The sequence below is a fragment of the Gallinula chloropus genome (genome assembly GCF_964237585.1).
Source record: "Gallinula chloropus genome assembly, chromosome: 3".
Taxonomy (NCBI): domain Eukaryota; kingdom Metazoa; phylum Chordata; class Aves; order Gruiformes; family Rallidae; genus Gallinula; species Gallinula chloropus.
This window is the reverse complement of record NC_140087.1, coordinates 79,305,503-79,324,149: the sequence shown is the minus strand read 5'-3', so window position 1 is coordinate 79,324,149 and position 18,647 is coordinate 79,305,503. Positions and strand designations below refer to the sequence as shown.

The following is an 18,647-nucleotide window of genomic DNA, read 5'->3' as shown; positions in this document are numbered from 1 at the left end:
CGGGAATTTTACTCAGCCCCTAGTGGTGTTTGTTTTGTGAGCTCTGGCTCTTAGACCATCGTTAAAAGAAATCCAAAAGGATAACTCTTCTCTAGGGCTTTTAAAGTTGCTCATTTAAATTTGTATTTAAATGTATTATCTTTTTTTTTTTAGTGTTATTAAACGTCGAGACACTGAAAACTAAAAATAATATTGCATATTTAATTCACCATTCATATAAGGGCACTGGTATTTCACAGAGTGTGAAATAGATAACAAGTGTAGACTTACAGCCTGGGACTAGAGACAGACTTTGCAACATCTGAACTGTTATCTAATCAGAGATTTTACTCCCCCATAAACCTAATTGGAAAGAAGGAAAAAAAAAAAGAATAAGACACACATGAGATGTTAATTATGTCATTTTGTGCCCTGGAAGGTGCTGAGTCTGTTGGGCAGCGTACCTGGCAGAGGTGCTACCTGAGACACTGGAAATTAAGGGGAAGAACACTACTCTGGTGAGTTTCCTCTTCTTATCTTTATTGCAGCAGGGTCAAGATGATCAGTAATGGACTGAGTCATTTTACAGATCTTTGATTTGCTGTGACAATGAAGGAATTAATTCCCAAATGAAGAATGCTTCTTGGTGGGAGGTGTTTCCAGAGATCATGGTCTACATTATCTTGTTCCATTTATCATGGTAGCCTAAGAATAGATATGCAGGGAAGTATTACTGACCATTCTTTACATCCACTTCTGGCTTCTCCTTGCAAATATGAACTCCTAGACACTTAGTGCGACCAACAATTTCCAATGATTTCACTACATATACACAATTAATCTACAGTTGAGTTATCCTTACACACACCTTAATGAAGCTTAGAAAAGACTGAGTCATATGGAAATGAGGCATTCTTGCCTAGGAAAACCATGAAAAAGACAAAATCCAGAAAATCTGAGTTTTGATCATGAATCTGGTTTACTTATGAAGCAAAAGGTTTTGGTGTTTTACTACTACTTTGTCATTTTAGTCAGTTAGGGAGATACTTTCTTGACCAAAACTACTATTGTCTTATTAATTGGAATATGTAAGAAAGAGGCTTCTTTCCAAGGATATAAAACTCAAACCTAATCAGAAATGGAAATTTTCAGTTGTGCTACTCTGTATTGTACTATGGCAGTTTTCTACAGATCTTAATGGAAGCCTCTGCAGACCCCTCAACAGTGTGAAATGAGGTGAAATGCAGAAGGAAAGATGCACAGATAGGTATTTTAAACACAGTTCAGTTCAGATCTCTTTGAGGTAGGGACCAAGAGTTTTCAAATGCATTGAAGATACCGTGCTTTGTAAGTCACTTCAAAGGAGTGTATATATTTTAACAATTCAATACATGTTTAAGACAAGTTTTCGAAGCCAATGCAATGTCTTTCCCAGTATATTTTCACAGTGGTTCGTTTAACATTAAATCTCCTGCATTCCTGCTCAAGTTGTAGGCTGCTTTTTCTGTCTATCACTTAAATTTTGTTGCCAAAATGACATAGTAAATTTTTTCTAATTAAACCACTTCTAAGTATTTTTATTCTCCCAACCTTTCAGTCTTACTGTTTTCCAAAATGGATGTTATTACACAGCTTTCCTTTAATCTGTCTCCACACTAAGTTTAATTATTTTGGGAGGAAGAGATTTTTATCAAAAGCTGCCAAAGATGCTTACACTTCCATGTTTTGCCACTAAAATCTAAAAAAAAAAAGAGAATTAGGTTAAGCAAAGACAATATATGTAAGTAAGTAATATATGTAGTAAACAATAAACTCTTGTCTTAAAAGCAAGGATATGTGTTAGACCTTCTTAGTAGTTTCACGTGTAATTAAAGCCTGACTTGTTTAAAACTAAATTAATCAACTTTTAAATGTCCATTTCTTATTAATTATGATAGCATGCCATTTATCCCATTATTGTCCAAACAGAATTTAAAGGGACAGTTCACTCTAGTGAACACCTGTGTACACATCTATAGGCTAGGGCCAAATACACTGTTTCTAGCTCTAGGTAAAACTTCATTTTAATACTATAATGTTTTCCATTTCCTTGCAGGGTTAACATTGTGCTTGTTGGGCTACCTATACAAAAAGAGATTTAATTGAAAAAAAAAAAAAGTAAAAAAAAAGAAGTTGTTCTGTTCTAGTCGGTGAAATATTACTTTTTTTTTCAGCCAATATACTCTTAGCAACATTAACCATGTAATTTTCAAGATTACTCTATTAAAATTTACAAAACATTCTATTACTCTGAATGGAGTAATGTAGCTCTACGTTGAGTGTAATCGGAAGGAAAAAAATGTCATGTTCCTCCCTGGCAGATATTTAAGAGGTAATGTGTCTTTAAGTGTCTCCGCCTCTGAATCCGCCCACTTGATAGCTGCAGCAGCCTTGTTGACTCATAGAAGCTGTGCTCATACAATAGCCAGCAATGAGCAGTATTTTTTGAGATTCTAAGAGCACACCTCCTGCTATGTGTTTCTCGCTCTAGCTTGCTGGGGCTGAAGGTGTATGAAAGAAATGGTTTTAAGTTTCTAAGATATTGCAAAAGATAGTTCCTCCTCTCATCCTGGAAAATCCTGACAGACCAGTTGGATACCTTTCGGGCCTTAACCAAGAACTTTATCTGCTCGTCCCACTGTCTTTTTTACAGTAGAAAGACCTGAGACACCCTTAAGAACTGAGAATCTGAGTAATTTAAACAGATGGCTAATCCCAGTGCTGTCTGCAATGGACATCTACATCATCACCATCATCAGAAACAGAATCATCTCTTAAAAAGTGGAATCTATAAGAAAAATGGAATTACTAAAGGAGTGAAGGTAAGGTTTAATTGTTTACCCTAATTGCCTCAGTATTGAAAACAAATAGATAGTTGCAACATTACTTATTAAGCTAGTTTTATGGCGGTCTTAATCTCCATTGAACAGGTTGTATGGATTAGGTTTGTGTGTGAAGTTTTAGAATCCTGGGACCTGGAGCTGCTTTTTCTCTCATCCTGAACCTCAGTGAGAGTTGTAATGCTCATGCAACATGCTGTTCGGCCTGTGAAGTAACTACCCTGTAGTTAATAGAACACATGCACACTGAAATATAGTAGTTTCCTTCTAAAACTTAACTGATGGTGGAGTTAACTTTGTGATGTATTAATCACTGGTGGAAAACTGGTTTGCACCTTAAAGTGTGTGTGGAGTTTTCAAAGTGTGATTTACTGCTGTACAAGCATAACCAAAAAAAAAAAAATGTAGGCAGGGAACTGTCTTTTCCTGTTGTTTGCATTACTGCAAGGTTGGTTTACCTGATGTCTGATGCCTGCTCACCAGCCTTGTCCTGCTTAAAATCAAGTCAGTTCACTTACTATTTTCTGAAGCTGTTCTCTTTGAAACCAGAGCTTCTCACTTATGTGAACTTTTTGTAGAACAGCTGGCACACAGCATCCTAAAGAAGGAACCACAAAACCAAAGGTATACTTTCACCAAAAAAGCACCTAAATCTTAAATGTTGTCTGTCTGTGATACCTGTTGTGTCTTGAAGTGTCCTAATTCTGGATATTGGTGTGATCATGAAAGTCTTGCAGTGGCTAGAAAAAGGCTGTCTTTACAGTGCAGTGTGATGGTGAGAGGAGGATGGAGAAGGTTGCTTTTGGAGCCTGAGAGCTCACCTGACCTTGCTGCTGAAAGCTTTAGACAAGGACTGTGGCAGCTGTTTTACAAATAAACTGCTATCTTATATCTTTCTCTAAATGGACTGCTCACACACCTAGCACTCTAATGAAGGCACGCCCAGTGTCATGCTTAATGATTGTCTGGCTTTAGGTGTCTCCCTTGGTATGGGTGTTTCCCATCATTGGCTTCTGTAGGATGAGGAAAGCAAAAAAGCTTGTGCAATGATTGAAAAGGCCTTTCTTGGTATTTGCTTCCAGAATACTAATCTAGCATCCTTTTATATATCACATATATGTCAGGATTATTTTAGATATAAACTATTTGCCACAATGGTGTCTGAAATCTTCGTTTCAGTTTGAGTGGTAAATTTCAAGGACTTGTCATTCATGTCATTGCCTTGTCACACATTTATTGTTATTCTGCTGCAAATGAACAGTTTTGAAAGCTGTGGATTCCCAGGAGGGGATTACTTAGGATTTCTTGCTTAGTAGGAAAGACAAAGCTAGAGAAGTAAAGTAGAACATTACCAAGGGTGAGCAAAAAGGAAATGGCCTGAAAGGCAAAGAAATTAAGGAAATGTTAGTAACTACTAGAATAGTCTTTCAAGCACAATGTGGTTGGAAGGGGTTTTAGCCTGGCTTGTGATGTGTGAAAGAAGCACTGAACCACTGGTAAAGATCAGCCCTGGCTGGGGAAGTGGTAAGGAATTGAGAAAGTTCAGGAGGCTTATCTGAGGCAGATTTGGTAAATTCGGGTCTAGCAGTGTGTTCTGAATTACCTGCTGTTTCCCCTCTCTTCCTGCTTCAAACACAGATTGGGAAAGAAGGAAACAATGACAGACAAGAGTCCTGCATGAACCAGGAATCTCATTCCTGGTAGGAATCTCCCCATTCCTGTCTGGTCTGTTTTCCCGCCCCAGCTGCCTCACCCTCTTCGGTACTTACTCTTTATACTATTTTACAGGAACAGATACTTTTCCTTCCTGCCCAATCTGTTTACATGGCTGCTGCTTTAGGTTTGCAACTTCACACAGTCTTCCAGTGTGTTTATATTTGCAACACTTCGCTGAGGTTCACTCCCCATGTTGCAGCTGAGATCTGGGAAGCAGGGAATATGGCAGTCGGGTACACAAGGAAGCCTGTGCAGGAACCAGGCCCAGGTTTGTCATCATTCCAGTCATCCTCCTCCCTTACACCGCTCACCCTGTATCTTTCCCCAGTTTCCCCTAACTCTCACGTGCACACACATACACACATACACACACACACACACACACACACACACAGATGTATATGTATTTTACTGCCTATTTGGTATTAATTCACCATTAAACACCTTATCTAGGTGCTGTGATACTCAGGCAGGGGACATGACTGATGCCATTTCCAGCACTGGAGAGTTCTGGTAGTTCTGAAACTCAGGGTTAGTTACAGTTGTGTGACTTCCAAGGGGAGGAGTAAAACGTGTTCTGGTTTGAGAGGCAACTGGTGGTGCAGAGGCTGCAGCAAGGCTATGATACAGTGAAGGTTTCTAAGCCAGGAATATGTAGCAATAGTTGCACACAATTGACTGACTGGAACATCAGGCTTTACAGAAATCGTCTCCATAAACCTATTTTTTACTAGGGATCCCACAGGAGGCACTGACTTCAGGAAAAGCTGGCTTTGGAAACTGCTTTTGGAAACGCTGGCAAAGCATCAAATTGTTTTGGGCCTTAATGATGTAAGAACACTTTGTGTGTTGCTGTGTGCATGACAGAAATAGAGAATCAATTCTGATACAGCAAAACCCCAGGTTTCCAAAGAAAGGATATTGTTTAAGGGGTTGGGGAAAGTAATTAGGGATGATCAAATGTGGGAGAATAGGGAGGTTCTCTTTGCTTCTGGCAATCTGTGGCATACCAAGACTGGAAAGGAGGTAGCCAAGTGAGAAAACAGCAGAGTAACATCCTACCAGAAGGAAAACTGTTGCTTTTGGGGAAGAAATAACACCACTCCAGGTGGGATTGCATTTCTTAATAGCTTCTGTGATTGTTTTAAGCCTGACTCACTCAGTTCTAGCTGATAGCACAGACTCCCTTGTGGTAATGGACACTAGGTCTAATCACATCCCCACAACCACCCTGCACTTTTGCATACATTGGAAGTTGGGCCACAGTAAGACCTTAGCTTTGAGAGGTGAGTCGTGGGCCATGTCTTCCACTTCATTGGCACTTATAACATGGGCGAATGTTTTATATTCTTCCAGGACTTGTAGCCTGGACTTCCTTTTATCCAAAACACAATTCAGTAGCTCACCTATTTATTTAACGGTTGTAGCTAGAAGGTGTTTTCCTAGCGATGGCTTCTTTTGCTGTTATATTGGTGTTGATTGGGTGTCAGTAGTAGGGGACATTGGCTTTTTAAAACAATAAATATGTTTGTCAAGTGGAAACATTTTTTTCCTACGGTGCACATGTAACAATTCCATTTCTTGGATAGATCATTCCCTTGGATCCCTCCAAGACAGTATAAAGCTATTTGCCAATTTATTTGTTTCTGTTCTGCACTGAGGAAACTTGCTGTGAACAAGACTAAACCCTTTTCCAGGGCTTTCGGGCTCCTTTCTGAAAGCAAAAAAGAATCCTAGAGATATTAAGCCTAGTAACATCTGCCCCACATATTTGGTAGCCTGAAAATGTAATAGCCTCCAGCATTTTGGGGCATCTAAAATTCGGAAGCTTTTTATGTTTACCCTCTGTCCTGTGACTTCAGGACCTCCTTCTAAACTGTTCTACTCTGCTATTGGCTCAATATTTCACCAGCCAGCCTAAGTCCCTTCCATGCTTTTGGCTCCCCTGCTTTTCATTCTCTCCTTGCTGCATGACTGTGTCACTTAGTCCCCAGTGAAGATCTTAAAGAAAACATTAGATGTTTAAAAAGAGTCATAAAAGGAACATGCTATGCAATGGCTCTCATAGGAATTCTATTGCATGTTTTAAATGCCCCCTATAATTTCTGTGTGCTCTGTCCTCTCACATACATACAGCACTTCATGTGCTTTTGCAGTAGTTAGTGTAACTGGGGCATTTTCAAGGCAAACTCAATATTAATGAGTCCTGCAGGGAAAAAAAAAAGCTAATTCCCACAATTAGTCATGTGATCAGACTTATTAATAAGAGGAAGGAGGGAGAGTTAAGGCTGATTAGACTACAACCTTTCCAAATGTTACCAGCCTCAGCTGTGTGACCACAATGATCTGCCAACAGAATAATTCTTTTTGTTTCTGAAATATGTTCATTTTCTGGTGTTGGTGTGGGTAAAAACAAACTGAAAGGGGACTTGTTGGCCTCAGCCTGTTTTACCTGCAGCACCTAAGCCTTTTGGACCTGTTCCATTGTGCATGTACTAGTAGAAACAAGCCTTCTGGATTTCATAGCTGGAGTGACAGCAGGAAGGCATGGAGAACTGGTTTCCAGTCAGAGTTACCTACCAGTTACTGCACCAGTTGCTGCATACGCACCACAGACATGACCTCCTCATCCTCAGTTCCTGCCTTCTCTTCTCCTTGGTTTCGAGCTCCAGAAATTCATTGCTTTGCACCTGCACTTTCAGCCAATAATCACAGGTCCTCGATCCACACCCTTGTTTTCTGATGAGCTCAAGGCATTGGAAGCAGGAAATGTCCAAGACGTCTTTCCGCAAACTGAGATGTGACAGTCATGTAACAGTCAACAACTCCTGTAGCAATGCTCTAAATGTGTTGCATGAGACTTTATCTGTAAGGCCAGAGATTTTTCTCATAGCACAATAAAGACGTTTCCAGCTGGGCTGGAGTCAGTACGTCGTTAACACTTGGAAAGCTCTGAATTCAGTTAAGTTTTGGAAGTTTTATGCACTGACAAAAATAACATGTATTGATTTGCTTTGTCTCATCCTTGTACTCATGAAAACAAGTAAACGTATTGGGAGACTGGCTTAGCTAACCAAATTGAGCTCCAGTGCAAAAAGCAATATACAAGAGGTAGACATGGGAATAGGCAACTGAAAAGGAATTTTGAAACATTGCAGGGGCATGTGGGGAGAGTGTTAGGAAAGCCAAAGCTCACCTGGAGTTGACACTTGCAAAGGATATCAAAAGAAGCAAGATATTTTGCTGGTACATTAGTAGTGAATGAATAAACACGGCCTATTGCTGAGTGGGGTGGATGACTCAGGGAGTGCAGATGCAGCTAAGGATGAGGTACTCTGTGCTTTATTTGTCTCAGTTTTCACCAACAAAGTCTTTCAAGCCTCTGTGTCATCAAACTACCAGTAGTGGAAGAAGATTGAGTCATGTCTCTCTTAAGAAATCCCAACCCATATAAGTACATGCAGAAGGGAAGCATCCAAGTGTGCTGGATGATGTCACAGTGATATCACACACTATCATCTTTGAATGGTCATGGATATCAAAGATCCCTGATAAGAAAAGCAAATGTTCCACTTGCCCTCAAAAATTTAGATAATTTCTATCAAAGGTGGTTTCTGGGAGTACAGAGGAGGTGACTTGGAATACCAAAGATAAATGCTATTTGACTGTCTTCTGTGAAATGACTGGATTTGTGAATGAGGGGAGACTAATGGATATCATCTACCTTCACTTTAGCAATACCATCCTCACATGCTGCTTGGGATATTACGGTCTCGATGGGTAGACTACAGGTTAATAACTGTCTGAATCATTGAGCTCTAAGGGTAGTGGTTAATGGGTCATACTTTGCTTGGAGGCTTGAGAGGTTTCGTGTATGGGAGGGGACAAAAAAATCAATACGCAGGTAACAGCTCTGGGACATGTTGCTCTGGAGCCTTCATCAGGGAGCTTTTCAGGACCCAGTTGTGCAAAACCCTGAGCACCTTACTAAGAATTTGGTCTTGATCTGCCTTGAGTCCGTGACACTTTAATGTAAGGTGTAAGCATTTCTCTGGTGAAAGCCAGCTGCAGTGATCAAAAAACCAGACAGAACTGATGCAGAACCCTGGTGAGGTTTCTGTGGGTGACTACCTGGCTCAATCAGCTTATTCTTGCTGAGTAGTGGTAATTAGTAAGAGCCATGAAGCGGCTAGTCCCATGTGTCTTCAGTGTGAGAATTAATTACCTTTATAAGGTGTAAGTGGTCTAGCTTTCAGAAATAAGTAAGCTAATAGGCATTTTCTACCTGCTACGTTGGTGAGGGATATAGCTGGCTGGGTTCCATTGCAGAAAGCAAGTTCATTAATATAATGGGCAGCATGATAAAATAATGGCTTCTTAGGACTGTCTGGGTCTCCATGTGAGCCTGCAACCACAAAACCAGGAATAAAATGCAAAAAGTGTATTTATTGTTGTTACTTTGCCAACCAGGAGATTCCCCAAAGCGACACCTAGGCAGAGGCACACACACAGGGACGCGGGAACTGTGGAGCTTGGTCCATGCTAGAGGACCACCAAACCTGCTATTTTCACCTGTATTTCAGGGATTCACACAGGTGTAGTTTACCACTGTGCTTTGATCTTTCCCACAACAGGGCAGGAAGCTCAAGCAGGTTTGATAGTGTCCTATAGATTCCTCTAACTCTATCACAGGCTCATGTTATCAAAACACAGATGTTCTACTTGTCCAGCACACAAGTCTAAACCACAATTAGTATGATCTGTATGTTTTTCTACACCTCAGCTGCAGGTCACTCGAGCATGTTTATAATTGTCCTCACCAATCTTCCGTTACCTTCCCAGTCTCTGTAAAACCTGACTTTTCACCAGAATAATGGTTCACATGGTGCTGCCTCTCAGAGCTTGCTGTTAGTGAGTGTACCGTGGTGATTCAAATCCTGTTTTATAGGACACTAGGCAACACGACAGAGCCCTTAATTTATTATGATATCCAGGTCTCTTTCTGCTGCCAACAGACATATGAACTCTCTCATGGATTATTATTTTTTTAATTTCTTCTTAAGGAAAATTAACTTTTATTGTGGCTAGGACTGTGGCATTGACCAGCAAAACAGGAAATTAAATTTCCCTACAATGACCAGTGTCTCAACCAGAAGATTCCTGCCATTCCTGGCAGCTCATTTTTCCACAGAAAACACTTTTGAAAGCAACCAAGCCAGAAGTTTTGTGAGACTATTGTCTGAGAGAGTGGTCACTGGGGGGCTGGGTGTTGTAACCATCATTTAAGAAGAGCAGGCAGCAGGAACCAGCAGTGTTGTGTGCCAGAGAAAAGAGGAACTGAAGTGTTCTGCACTTTAGGATATTTTAATTCAACCAGATAGCTATAGGATTCAGTGAGATAGTTTTAGTATAAAACTGTGATGTGAAGAGCTGAATTTCCAGAGCAGATACCATCTATGTGCACCCATGTCTTCAGCACAATGTAGCATTTAACCTGTTCTGGCCAGATGACTTTCTCACTCCTGAAATACTTTTAATTTCTGGGAAAACATACATGTAGATGTAACACAGCAAAGCCTTGTCTGTTCTTCCTGTCATCTCAGTCTTTTTGGAAATTATTCAGCTATATCTTTTCCTTTGGCCAAGAATAGGCTTTAGCATGTGCTCTGTCATTTCCCCCCACCAAAAAAATCTGGTTTTCCCCTTCAGCCTGCCAAGAAGTGAGGCTTTATTATTATTGGAAAGAAAAACCTGTGGCAAAGAGCTGAGTCTCGTAACCATTTCAGCTGACGTCATGCTGAACTCTTCTTCCTCCAGGAACTTCCGTTGGAGTTTCTGCTTCCCTGGTGCAGTTGATGATTCATGTGGTCTGAGGAGCTGTCATAATCTTTCTCTATGACCCACATATAGCTATCTGAGACTTCACCCTGGTTAATCTTCTCCCAGTTGCAAAGCTACACATGGAATCATAGCTGCTGTTCGTATATTCTTAAGCTTCTTAGGGCTGTTGTGCAAGAGAACGCCTCAATCTGTCCCCATATTTCAATTTCTTGACTGTTCCTTGTGTCTCCACAAAACTTTGTCTTCTGAAAGGAGCATTTCTACCCCTGTGGTCCCCAGGTTGCACTTCCAGAAGGTAAAGGCAGCTGTGATCAGGCAGCTGTTCACAATGTTGTACAGAAGATCTGTGAAGATCACCCAGGCCAATACCTGGAGACGGCAAGATATACAGATGTTTCCCACCCAGTCCTAGCAGTGTCAGTGACTGTGGTGAGTTAGATGGTAACCTTGGAGACCAGGGAATATAACTTGAGAAATAAATTTAAGAGGACCTGTACTTGTCATATTGCACTTGTTTGTCAGCTGTTCCCTGAAAGAATCCAAACCACATGATCTGATCAAAGATATTTCCTGCTTGAGTCAGCTGCTGAATAGCCTTGGAGTCTCAGGTGCTACACATATCCCAACACCAAACAGTGAAACAACTCACTGGACTAGCTTTTGTTGAACATGGTCCGAAAAGGCATTTGAAAAATCAGTGTATTTTCCTAGCTTCTTACAATCATAGTCATGTAAGTTCATGAGTTTGAGCTTTTGAACTTCCAGCAGTTTCTTCTTTGAGCAGGCATGCTCAAAGGAAACCTTTCACTTTGCCCAAAACCATATCTGCATGTGTCTTGATGTCGTCTCTTCTTTATGTAAGGCATTGCTCTTCTATGCAATTTTTTCCTTGCATCACTATTATATAAACAGAGTTTTTGTTTGCATGTGTGGGTGGTAAGACTGGGAGGTTCCAGCAGGTACCAGGGTGTGTTAATCTGCAAGGGGGGAATCTTGGGGTTTTGTTCTGCTTTGATCACAGAGGAAAAAAAACCCTGTTCAAACTGTTTTGATGCAATCTCCACCTCTTTTCCTCTTTTTTCTAATCACAATTATCCTTCACCTATGGGCCTTCATCCTCAGTTTCTTTTCACTTGCTTTAGGTTATAAAAAAAAGCCATAGTGAGATTTTTAGAAGCCTTTAGGTATTGGATTGGAGCATCTGTAGGTGAATATATAAGGGGTACTGCAAAGTAGATTCTGCTTTCTCTGTATGCACAGTCCAGTTTTCATCCCAGGTTAAGAAATACAAAATTACTTTATCAAATAATCTAGGAAAAGCCCCATATGGATGGAACTTGTCTATGAGTAATTTTGGTGTTTGAATACATTTCTTTATAGTGTCTCTTCAAGTTGAACTCTGAACCTTTGTTTCTAATTCTAATTCTAATTCTTACCCATAACCAAGCAGGAACAATTACAGATTCAAAACTAGACATGTTTGCCAAAATCTACCCTTTTTAAAGAAAAAAGTTAACATATTTGTTTCGATTTCTGTGGCAAGTATGCTGTTGATCTATGCAAAGTCTAATTGCTTGTTCTTAAAATCTACACATTTTCAGGGGATAGAAAGCTTATCAGTTCTGTAATCTGCATTTTCAGATGTATATTAATGGAACTGATATGTTACTGTGCAGTAGTGTGGAATCTTGAATATTCTGTGTGCATTAGTAAGACTAGGTAAAATAATTGTGAGTAGGTTTGTGTCCTGAGACAGGAAACAAATGCTATGGGAACTGGGGAGTAGCTTTAATAAAGTTGAGTTTCACCTTAGCTTAAACCTTTTGTCCCAAGAGAAGTGAAATTTATTGCATTCCTGAAAAGGAATTAATTGTTCTCCTCACATCTCTTACTCACTAGTGAAAGCTAAAGGAATAAGATTCTGCAAAAGATCACTGCCTTTAACCAGAGATATACAGGATCAAGAAAGGCTGCAAGCAGGCCATCTTTATTTCATGTCTACTGTAAGTATGGATAGATGAGCATGTGGTCCCCGCAGCCCTGGCCCTTGAGCATTGGTGGTCAGTGTAGAAATCTAGCAAAAGACTCAGAGCAGCAGTTTTCAGCATAAAGGAATGCTGCAAGATCTTCCATGTCCGTCCATGTACAGTGTCACATGTACATGTACAAGCACACAGGTTCACTGTCCATTTCCAACAAGCTTTTCTTTGCACTTCATTAGCATCTTTGTTCTTCCTAAATTTCCATTATGATAAGAGAAATTTTTTCTCTTCATTGTCTTACTATATAGAGGAAGTCCTGTCATCACTTCTTTGATTTGGTAAAGAAATCACTGTGGGGTTTTGTATTAGAAATCCATTTCTGGAGGTTACACAAGAGAGAGAGTCAACAGACTTTCTGCCAGCAATGAACAAGACTGTCACCAAGTATGACAGATTAAAAACTGGAGGCTCTGTCAGCTTCCTTCTGACCCCAACCCAAAGTATAAATTAATTGATGCTTTTGTTAACCTTGGCATGAATTTTTTTATGCTTTCAACACAGCATAATAAAATCAAGCAAATCAGAAGGTAAAGATCAGCTCTAGCCATCAATAGGTGGAAACTATTTTAAAATTTGCAGAGATAAGGGACTATTAGTAGGTTTTTATATCTGTGATTCATTATCACTGGAGACCTTTTGAAAGCTTATCTTGCATGTGGACTGAGAATTACATGTGTTTATGTAAGTGAGGCAAAGCATGGTTTTATTTTATTTCTTTCAGCATCAGAGACTTTCAGGTCTTTTATTGTTTCATAAAATAAAGCATTGTGATCCTGTCATTTTGTTATAAAGATGTTAATGTTTACAGGAAACAAAAGTACATTCAATGACAAGTTATGCAGATTCTCAAAACGTCAACTATGCATGCTTGGTTTTGTTCCCTGATGACCACTTTATAGGTGTCAAAAATGTTTGTAGTTGGGGAAGGGGAGTATTGCATGGGGTGGGGGAAAGACCCACCTATGTTGTTTGTTCTTTCGGCATGGTAGCATTAGATGATCTCCCTTGGTTTTGACCTCATTTCCTATGGAATCAAGACTTGTTCAGCAATACTATGGGTCTGTCAGCTCCTTAACAACTTGTGAACTAGTCAGCTGTTTTCAGTCAGATTTGACAAGGGCATATCATCCACTCTTCTCCTGTGCCCAGCTGCCTACTTTAAGGAAAGGGCTCTGCACATTCTCTATTGAAAGAGAAGCTGCAGTAGGAACTCATTCCTCCAGTACCCTAGAGAGTCTGCAGCAGAAAGATTTGATCTATGTCCCAAATAAGAAGGAAGTTTCTGTCAGTGTGTTGTTTCATTTGACCCCAGAGTCAGTCAACATGAGACACATGTGGAAACCTAGAATTTATTATTCCCAGAGTTCACAATGCACTGTTTCCTTCTGCTCTAACACATTTCTGCATGGTGCATATCTTATCATTGCATTTCTCTGGAATTTATTTAATCTGTAAACTTTATGGAATAAAGACTTTATTTTCTGTCATCATCTTCTAAAATATTCGGTACACAGGGGAGCAGTATCTGTTAAATGTACCTTCATTCACAGGGGTTTTCTTCAAAGTCTTTCCACTTAACAGTGATTTGATATAATTGTTGTGTAAAGCAGTTAACCTTTCTCCTGTTCTAGTTGCTGCTAGCAAGTCAGGATAGAAAAGTGTATCTTGGTATCATTTCACATGGAACATTCCTTCTCTGCCAGTCTATTTACCGATGAAACTTGAGTTCAAGTTAAAAGTTATACTAACTGTTTTGCAGTAAATCAATTTTAAGTGTCATGCATCAGTTCTTCACCTTTAGAGAGGGTTTGTCCAAAAGCAGGCAGATTCAAACTCATCATTGTCATCAAAGGCTGCATCATTTCATTTCACCTCCTGATGATCAAGTATCTCACCTACTTAGCGATGGCGTTCTAGTGGGAGGTATATTTTGGGGCATCAGCATAAAGGTAGAATTGGAACAGATATAAACCTGTCATTCTGGCAGGTAATTTCTATAAGCTTGGCCTGAAGGTCAGGCGTTTTAGAGAGCTTTGGCTACTTTCTTGAGATTTAGACAATCATAATTATAATATTTCAGTTTTCAGGACTACTCATGGAATAACTTGAATAGTTTGGAAAGCCTGTTAAAGAGCTTTTAATTAAATAGCCAAGAAAGGCATCTGCCTTAAAAAATTTAGTCTATACAACTGGCAGAGGACACTTTGAGAGTTCTTTAGTTTTCTTGTTATTTTTAGTTATGTTTTGCTGGGGAAGCTAATCAAAATATCTCTACAACCTGACACTTCTCAGGAAGTAACCACCGTGGTTCCTGACAATAATTTGTTTGCAGACTTCACCATTTACTGCTTATTCCAATTTTCCTAGCTTATGGTGAGCATTTGAAGGCTACATTGAGCCGTTATTGCATAGTATGATGGGTTCTTGGCTGTGCTACATGCCCACTTATCTGTGTGCCCAAAAAACCCAGCATTTTCTACTAGTTTCACAGGATTTTCAGTGCAATATTTCAGCAGAGATAGAAGAGGTGGGCATCGATCATGTGCAATCATATTTGCTAACTTTCTTGCAATAGGAAACAGCTTTATGTGTGAGATTGTAATAAACAGAGTTACCGTGTCTGATGATAAATCTTCAGGCATAGTTTCTGGAGCTTGTGGTAGAGGCAAATGAACAAGTATTACTTTCTATGCTATTGGACAACTTTTTTGTTAACTTGAAACAATTAGTGGAGTCTTGTTTCTTTATTAGCCTCATTTTGCCATGGTTAAAACAAACTGACATACCTGCTATACCAAAACCTATTCACATGGTCTTGGCAGATCAATGCAAAACTAAATAGTAGTCGATTATTTCAGCTCATATTATTCAGATTATTAAGATTTTGCAGTGGTCATAAACAAAACTTTTAACAACTGAGTAGGTAAGAACATTACCAGGACTTTGCAACATTTTGTGTTTTGAAAAACAAATCAAAACTGCAAGACATTGGAAGGGGAGGATGTCCCTAAAGCTGCCAGATATATGTATGGATACTGGTCATGTTTGGAATAGGGAAGTTAATTCTTGAACTTCAAAATATAAAATTCATCTAATCTTAGATTAGTGAGTAATCTCAGTAATCAGATTACTCATAAACTAGATACAAAGCTGTGTAGGTCATAAACTAAGGAAGTTACAGTTGCAAACAAGCAGTTTGTTTTAGGCCTTGCTTTGACATGGTATGAAAAAACATACATGTAAATAAGATGTACCTGTCTGGCACAATTTCTATTCATTCAAGTGGCTCTATTAGGGTCAAGGAATCACCACTGAACTTTTGTCACTCCACTTTCAAGTCAAGGTCAATACAATCTATATTGGTCAACGGAAGGGACAAACAGCTCTCTCAGAAGTGACAGTTGCCCAGTCAGGGTGGAAATGAGGGAGTGAGATAAAGCAGTGGTTGAACTGGAGAGTCTGGCTTGGTTGGTTGTTCTGTGGAGTGAGTTGAGCTGTGTGCATCCAGCAGTGTGGTACTGCTAGGGTGGAGTGTTGTGGAGCTGCCCCAGGGAGCAAAATGCTCTGTGAGAACTAGGTCAGGGGAGTGTCCAGCTCCCTGGGGGTGCTGGTGTAGCTGGAGGCTAGAGAGGGAAAGCCAAGGGGAGGTGAAAGGTGGATGGGTTGAGACTGTGGCAGGTGATCTCAGCCAGGATGAAGGCAAGGAACAGAGGGGAAGGAATGGCGGAAGGAGGGGAAGATGTCGATCTGTAAGCAGCTGCAATCTCAAAGGGAGGGAGTTGCTTTTCTTTTCCTTCCTTTTATTTTGCAGGTAGCAAGGAAATGGGACTGGCTAGCAGATAACTGCAGAAACATGAATTATATCACAGCCAGCATGTGTATTGACTAACACACAGTACTTTAAAATGTGGTACTTAAATGTTGACTGAACATGCAGATAAAATAAAAGCAGCAGCACTTGCCTTGGCTGCTACTGCCAGCTTCCTACCATGGTCCCACAAGGAGAATTCTAGCATAGTCTTTTTTGTAACTGTTTGAAACAATCTTCTTCTGTTCATCTGGGCTATGAAGAGTGCTTTAATCCATTTTGTCATACATTTTTCAAGAATATACTTGAATTTTACAATTTTCTTTCCAAATCCAAAATTGGGCTCTAGTATTTCTGCGGAAATGTGATCTCCTCTGCTGTAAGTCTCTTAAGATACCAGAAGCAGATTAGAGGGCTGTGTGGGACTGAGATGGATCTTAGGAAATGAAGATAGAATTGCATTTTGTTTTCTGTAGGAATGCAAGCCTTCTACATTATTTTACTGAGGTTTGTAACACAGGAAAAGTTTGGTAACACTTAGCCCCTTACTGCAGAGACGCAGGGACGTATACGGAATTTCAACATAATTCAACTCTGCTTTGCAAACTAAGTGGTCAGATTTTTGGAATGGCTCCCAGAGAAAATAAAAATCTTCCAAAATTCTGTGGTCTATGATCCTTTCTCCTGGCAGCACAGGAATGCCTATGTAAAATTTTTTCCATTCTTGGCATGAATTTACTCTCCCAGAGGTTATGTTCTCTTTTAATGCAAATAACCTACATGGTGTGACACACCTGAGTACTTTAAAGATTTGACATTCCTTCTAAGATGTAAGTGATAATCTGAACCTTAAGCATAATTTTTATTTTATTTTCTGTACCTTCCTATATATCTTCACTTACCGTTGCGCTGACAGTTGCATTTTCAGTTCTCTAGGCATGGTGTAGGACCCAATCTTACTACCTGGCTGTCCTCAAGAAATACAGTGGATACGTCTAGCCAAGTCTGCTTTTTTGGGCAATGTGTCTATGGTAGAATCCCAGTTTGGATGTGCTTCTATTGTTTGGGGTTTTTTTTCTTTCATAAAACCCCTTCTAGCTGGTTTTGTTCATTAACCAGTAACAAATGATACTGGATTTTACCCCCACACTTTGACTTTCTGTGAAAATGAACCAGCAATGCATTTGGTAAGGCAAACCTATAAATAAACTACCTGAACACAGCATTTCTGTTTCAGAGTATTTGGCATGATGTTCTACAATCTCTCTGCATGCTTTCCTCCTACTCTTCTGAAATGGGCATAAGTTCTTGCTGGTACCTTTTGTGGTCCCTCAGGGAAGCCAGTGCCTTTCAATGTACAGTTCTCTGTCATTTCCACACAGCAGCTCCAGTGCACATGGCTACACAGAGCTTTTGGCTCAGTCTGAACTGCCTCAACCCGCTTTTCATCCAAAAGGAAAGACCTCTAATTTATTTGGTTTTTAACTTGCTATAGCTCATAGTATGCTTTGGGGATCAGACTCTAGAATGGATGGAGGTGTAAACTGCCATCTCTTCCATGTGGTTGTAGGCAAGACTCAAGCTAAACCACTGCTTTGATTGAGTTGAGCCCGATTCCAGAACCACTGCCTCTTGCAGAAGGAAGGTACTGCCAAGGTAGTTTGATTTTGTAAATCTCAGCGTCAGGAAGCAGCTGGCAAGCCTGGCACCTCCTGTACAAGCTGTGAGCCCCTGTGTGTCACTGAAGCAAGACCTTGCCTTTAGGCACTGCAGAAATCATCTGCCACATGAACTGACATACTGCAAAATAAGGAGTGTAGCTTGGCAGTGGAGGGCATTATTGTGTGATCTCCTGCCAGCCTGGAGTTAGAAGCACTGCTGCTTAAAGAGACATCATTGGAAGCATCAGGTCCTCCCATAATTCAAGCAATTATTTAAACAGGTAACTCAAGCTAATGACATAGTTTAGCCTTTGCAGCTGACAATTCTGTTTTTCTGGAAGAAAGATTAATCTTTTTTTAGAAGTTTCTCTAGGGCCTTTTGCTGGTGCCCATAGCTACATTTCCTGAGTACCAAGTTGTGCTTTCTTTGCAGCTTGCACTGTCTTAGCCATATTCCCCCACTTGTAGACTCTGGATTCTGCTTCGTGGGTCCCTTCTGTTGGGCAGCTCTACCCAAATTGTGTTCTAATTGCTTCTGCTTTCTTCCGCCTGAGCAGAATGCAGGACAAAATAAGATGTAGGAACTGCAAATAGTGTTTTACTATACTTTTTATCTTCTAGCGGCTGCTGTACTCTAAAAGGCTGGCTTTGATCTGTTAAAATGAAGAAGAAAGGGGGAGAAAGAGACAACCGTAATGTTTGCTATGAATTTGGTCCCCGA

At 40.1% G+C, this 18,647-nt stretch overlaps 1 protein-coding gene across 1 annotated transcript in view; it reads left to right on the top strand.

The window, feature by feature from the left end:
- Window positions 1-2,723: 2,723 nt before the first annotated feature.
- SPTLC3 (serine palmitoyltransferase long chain base subunit 3) overlaps window positions 2,724-18,647 on the top strand; it is a gene marked incomplete at both ends in the record, with an annotated part of 84,157 nt that continues 68,233 nt past the window's right edge. The window contains one exon of the mRNA XM_084261450.1: window positions 2,724-2,840. Within this exon, the coding sequence (XP_084117576.1) occupies window positions 2,724-2,840 (117 nt within the window). The remainder of the gene's footprint in view (window positions 2,841-18,647) is intronic.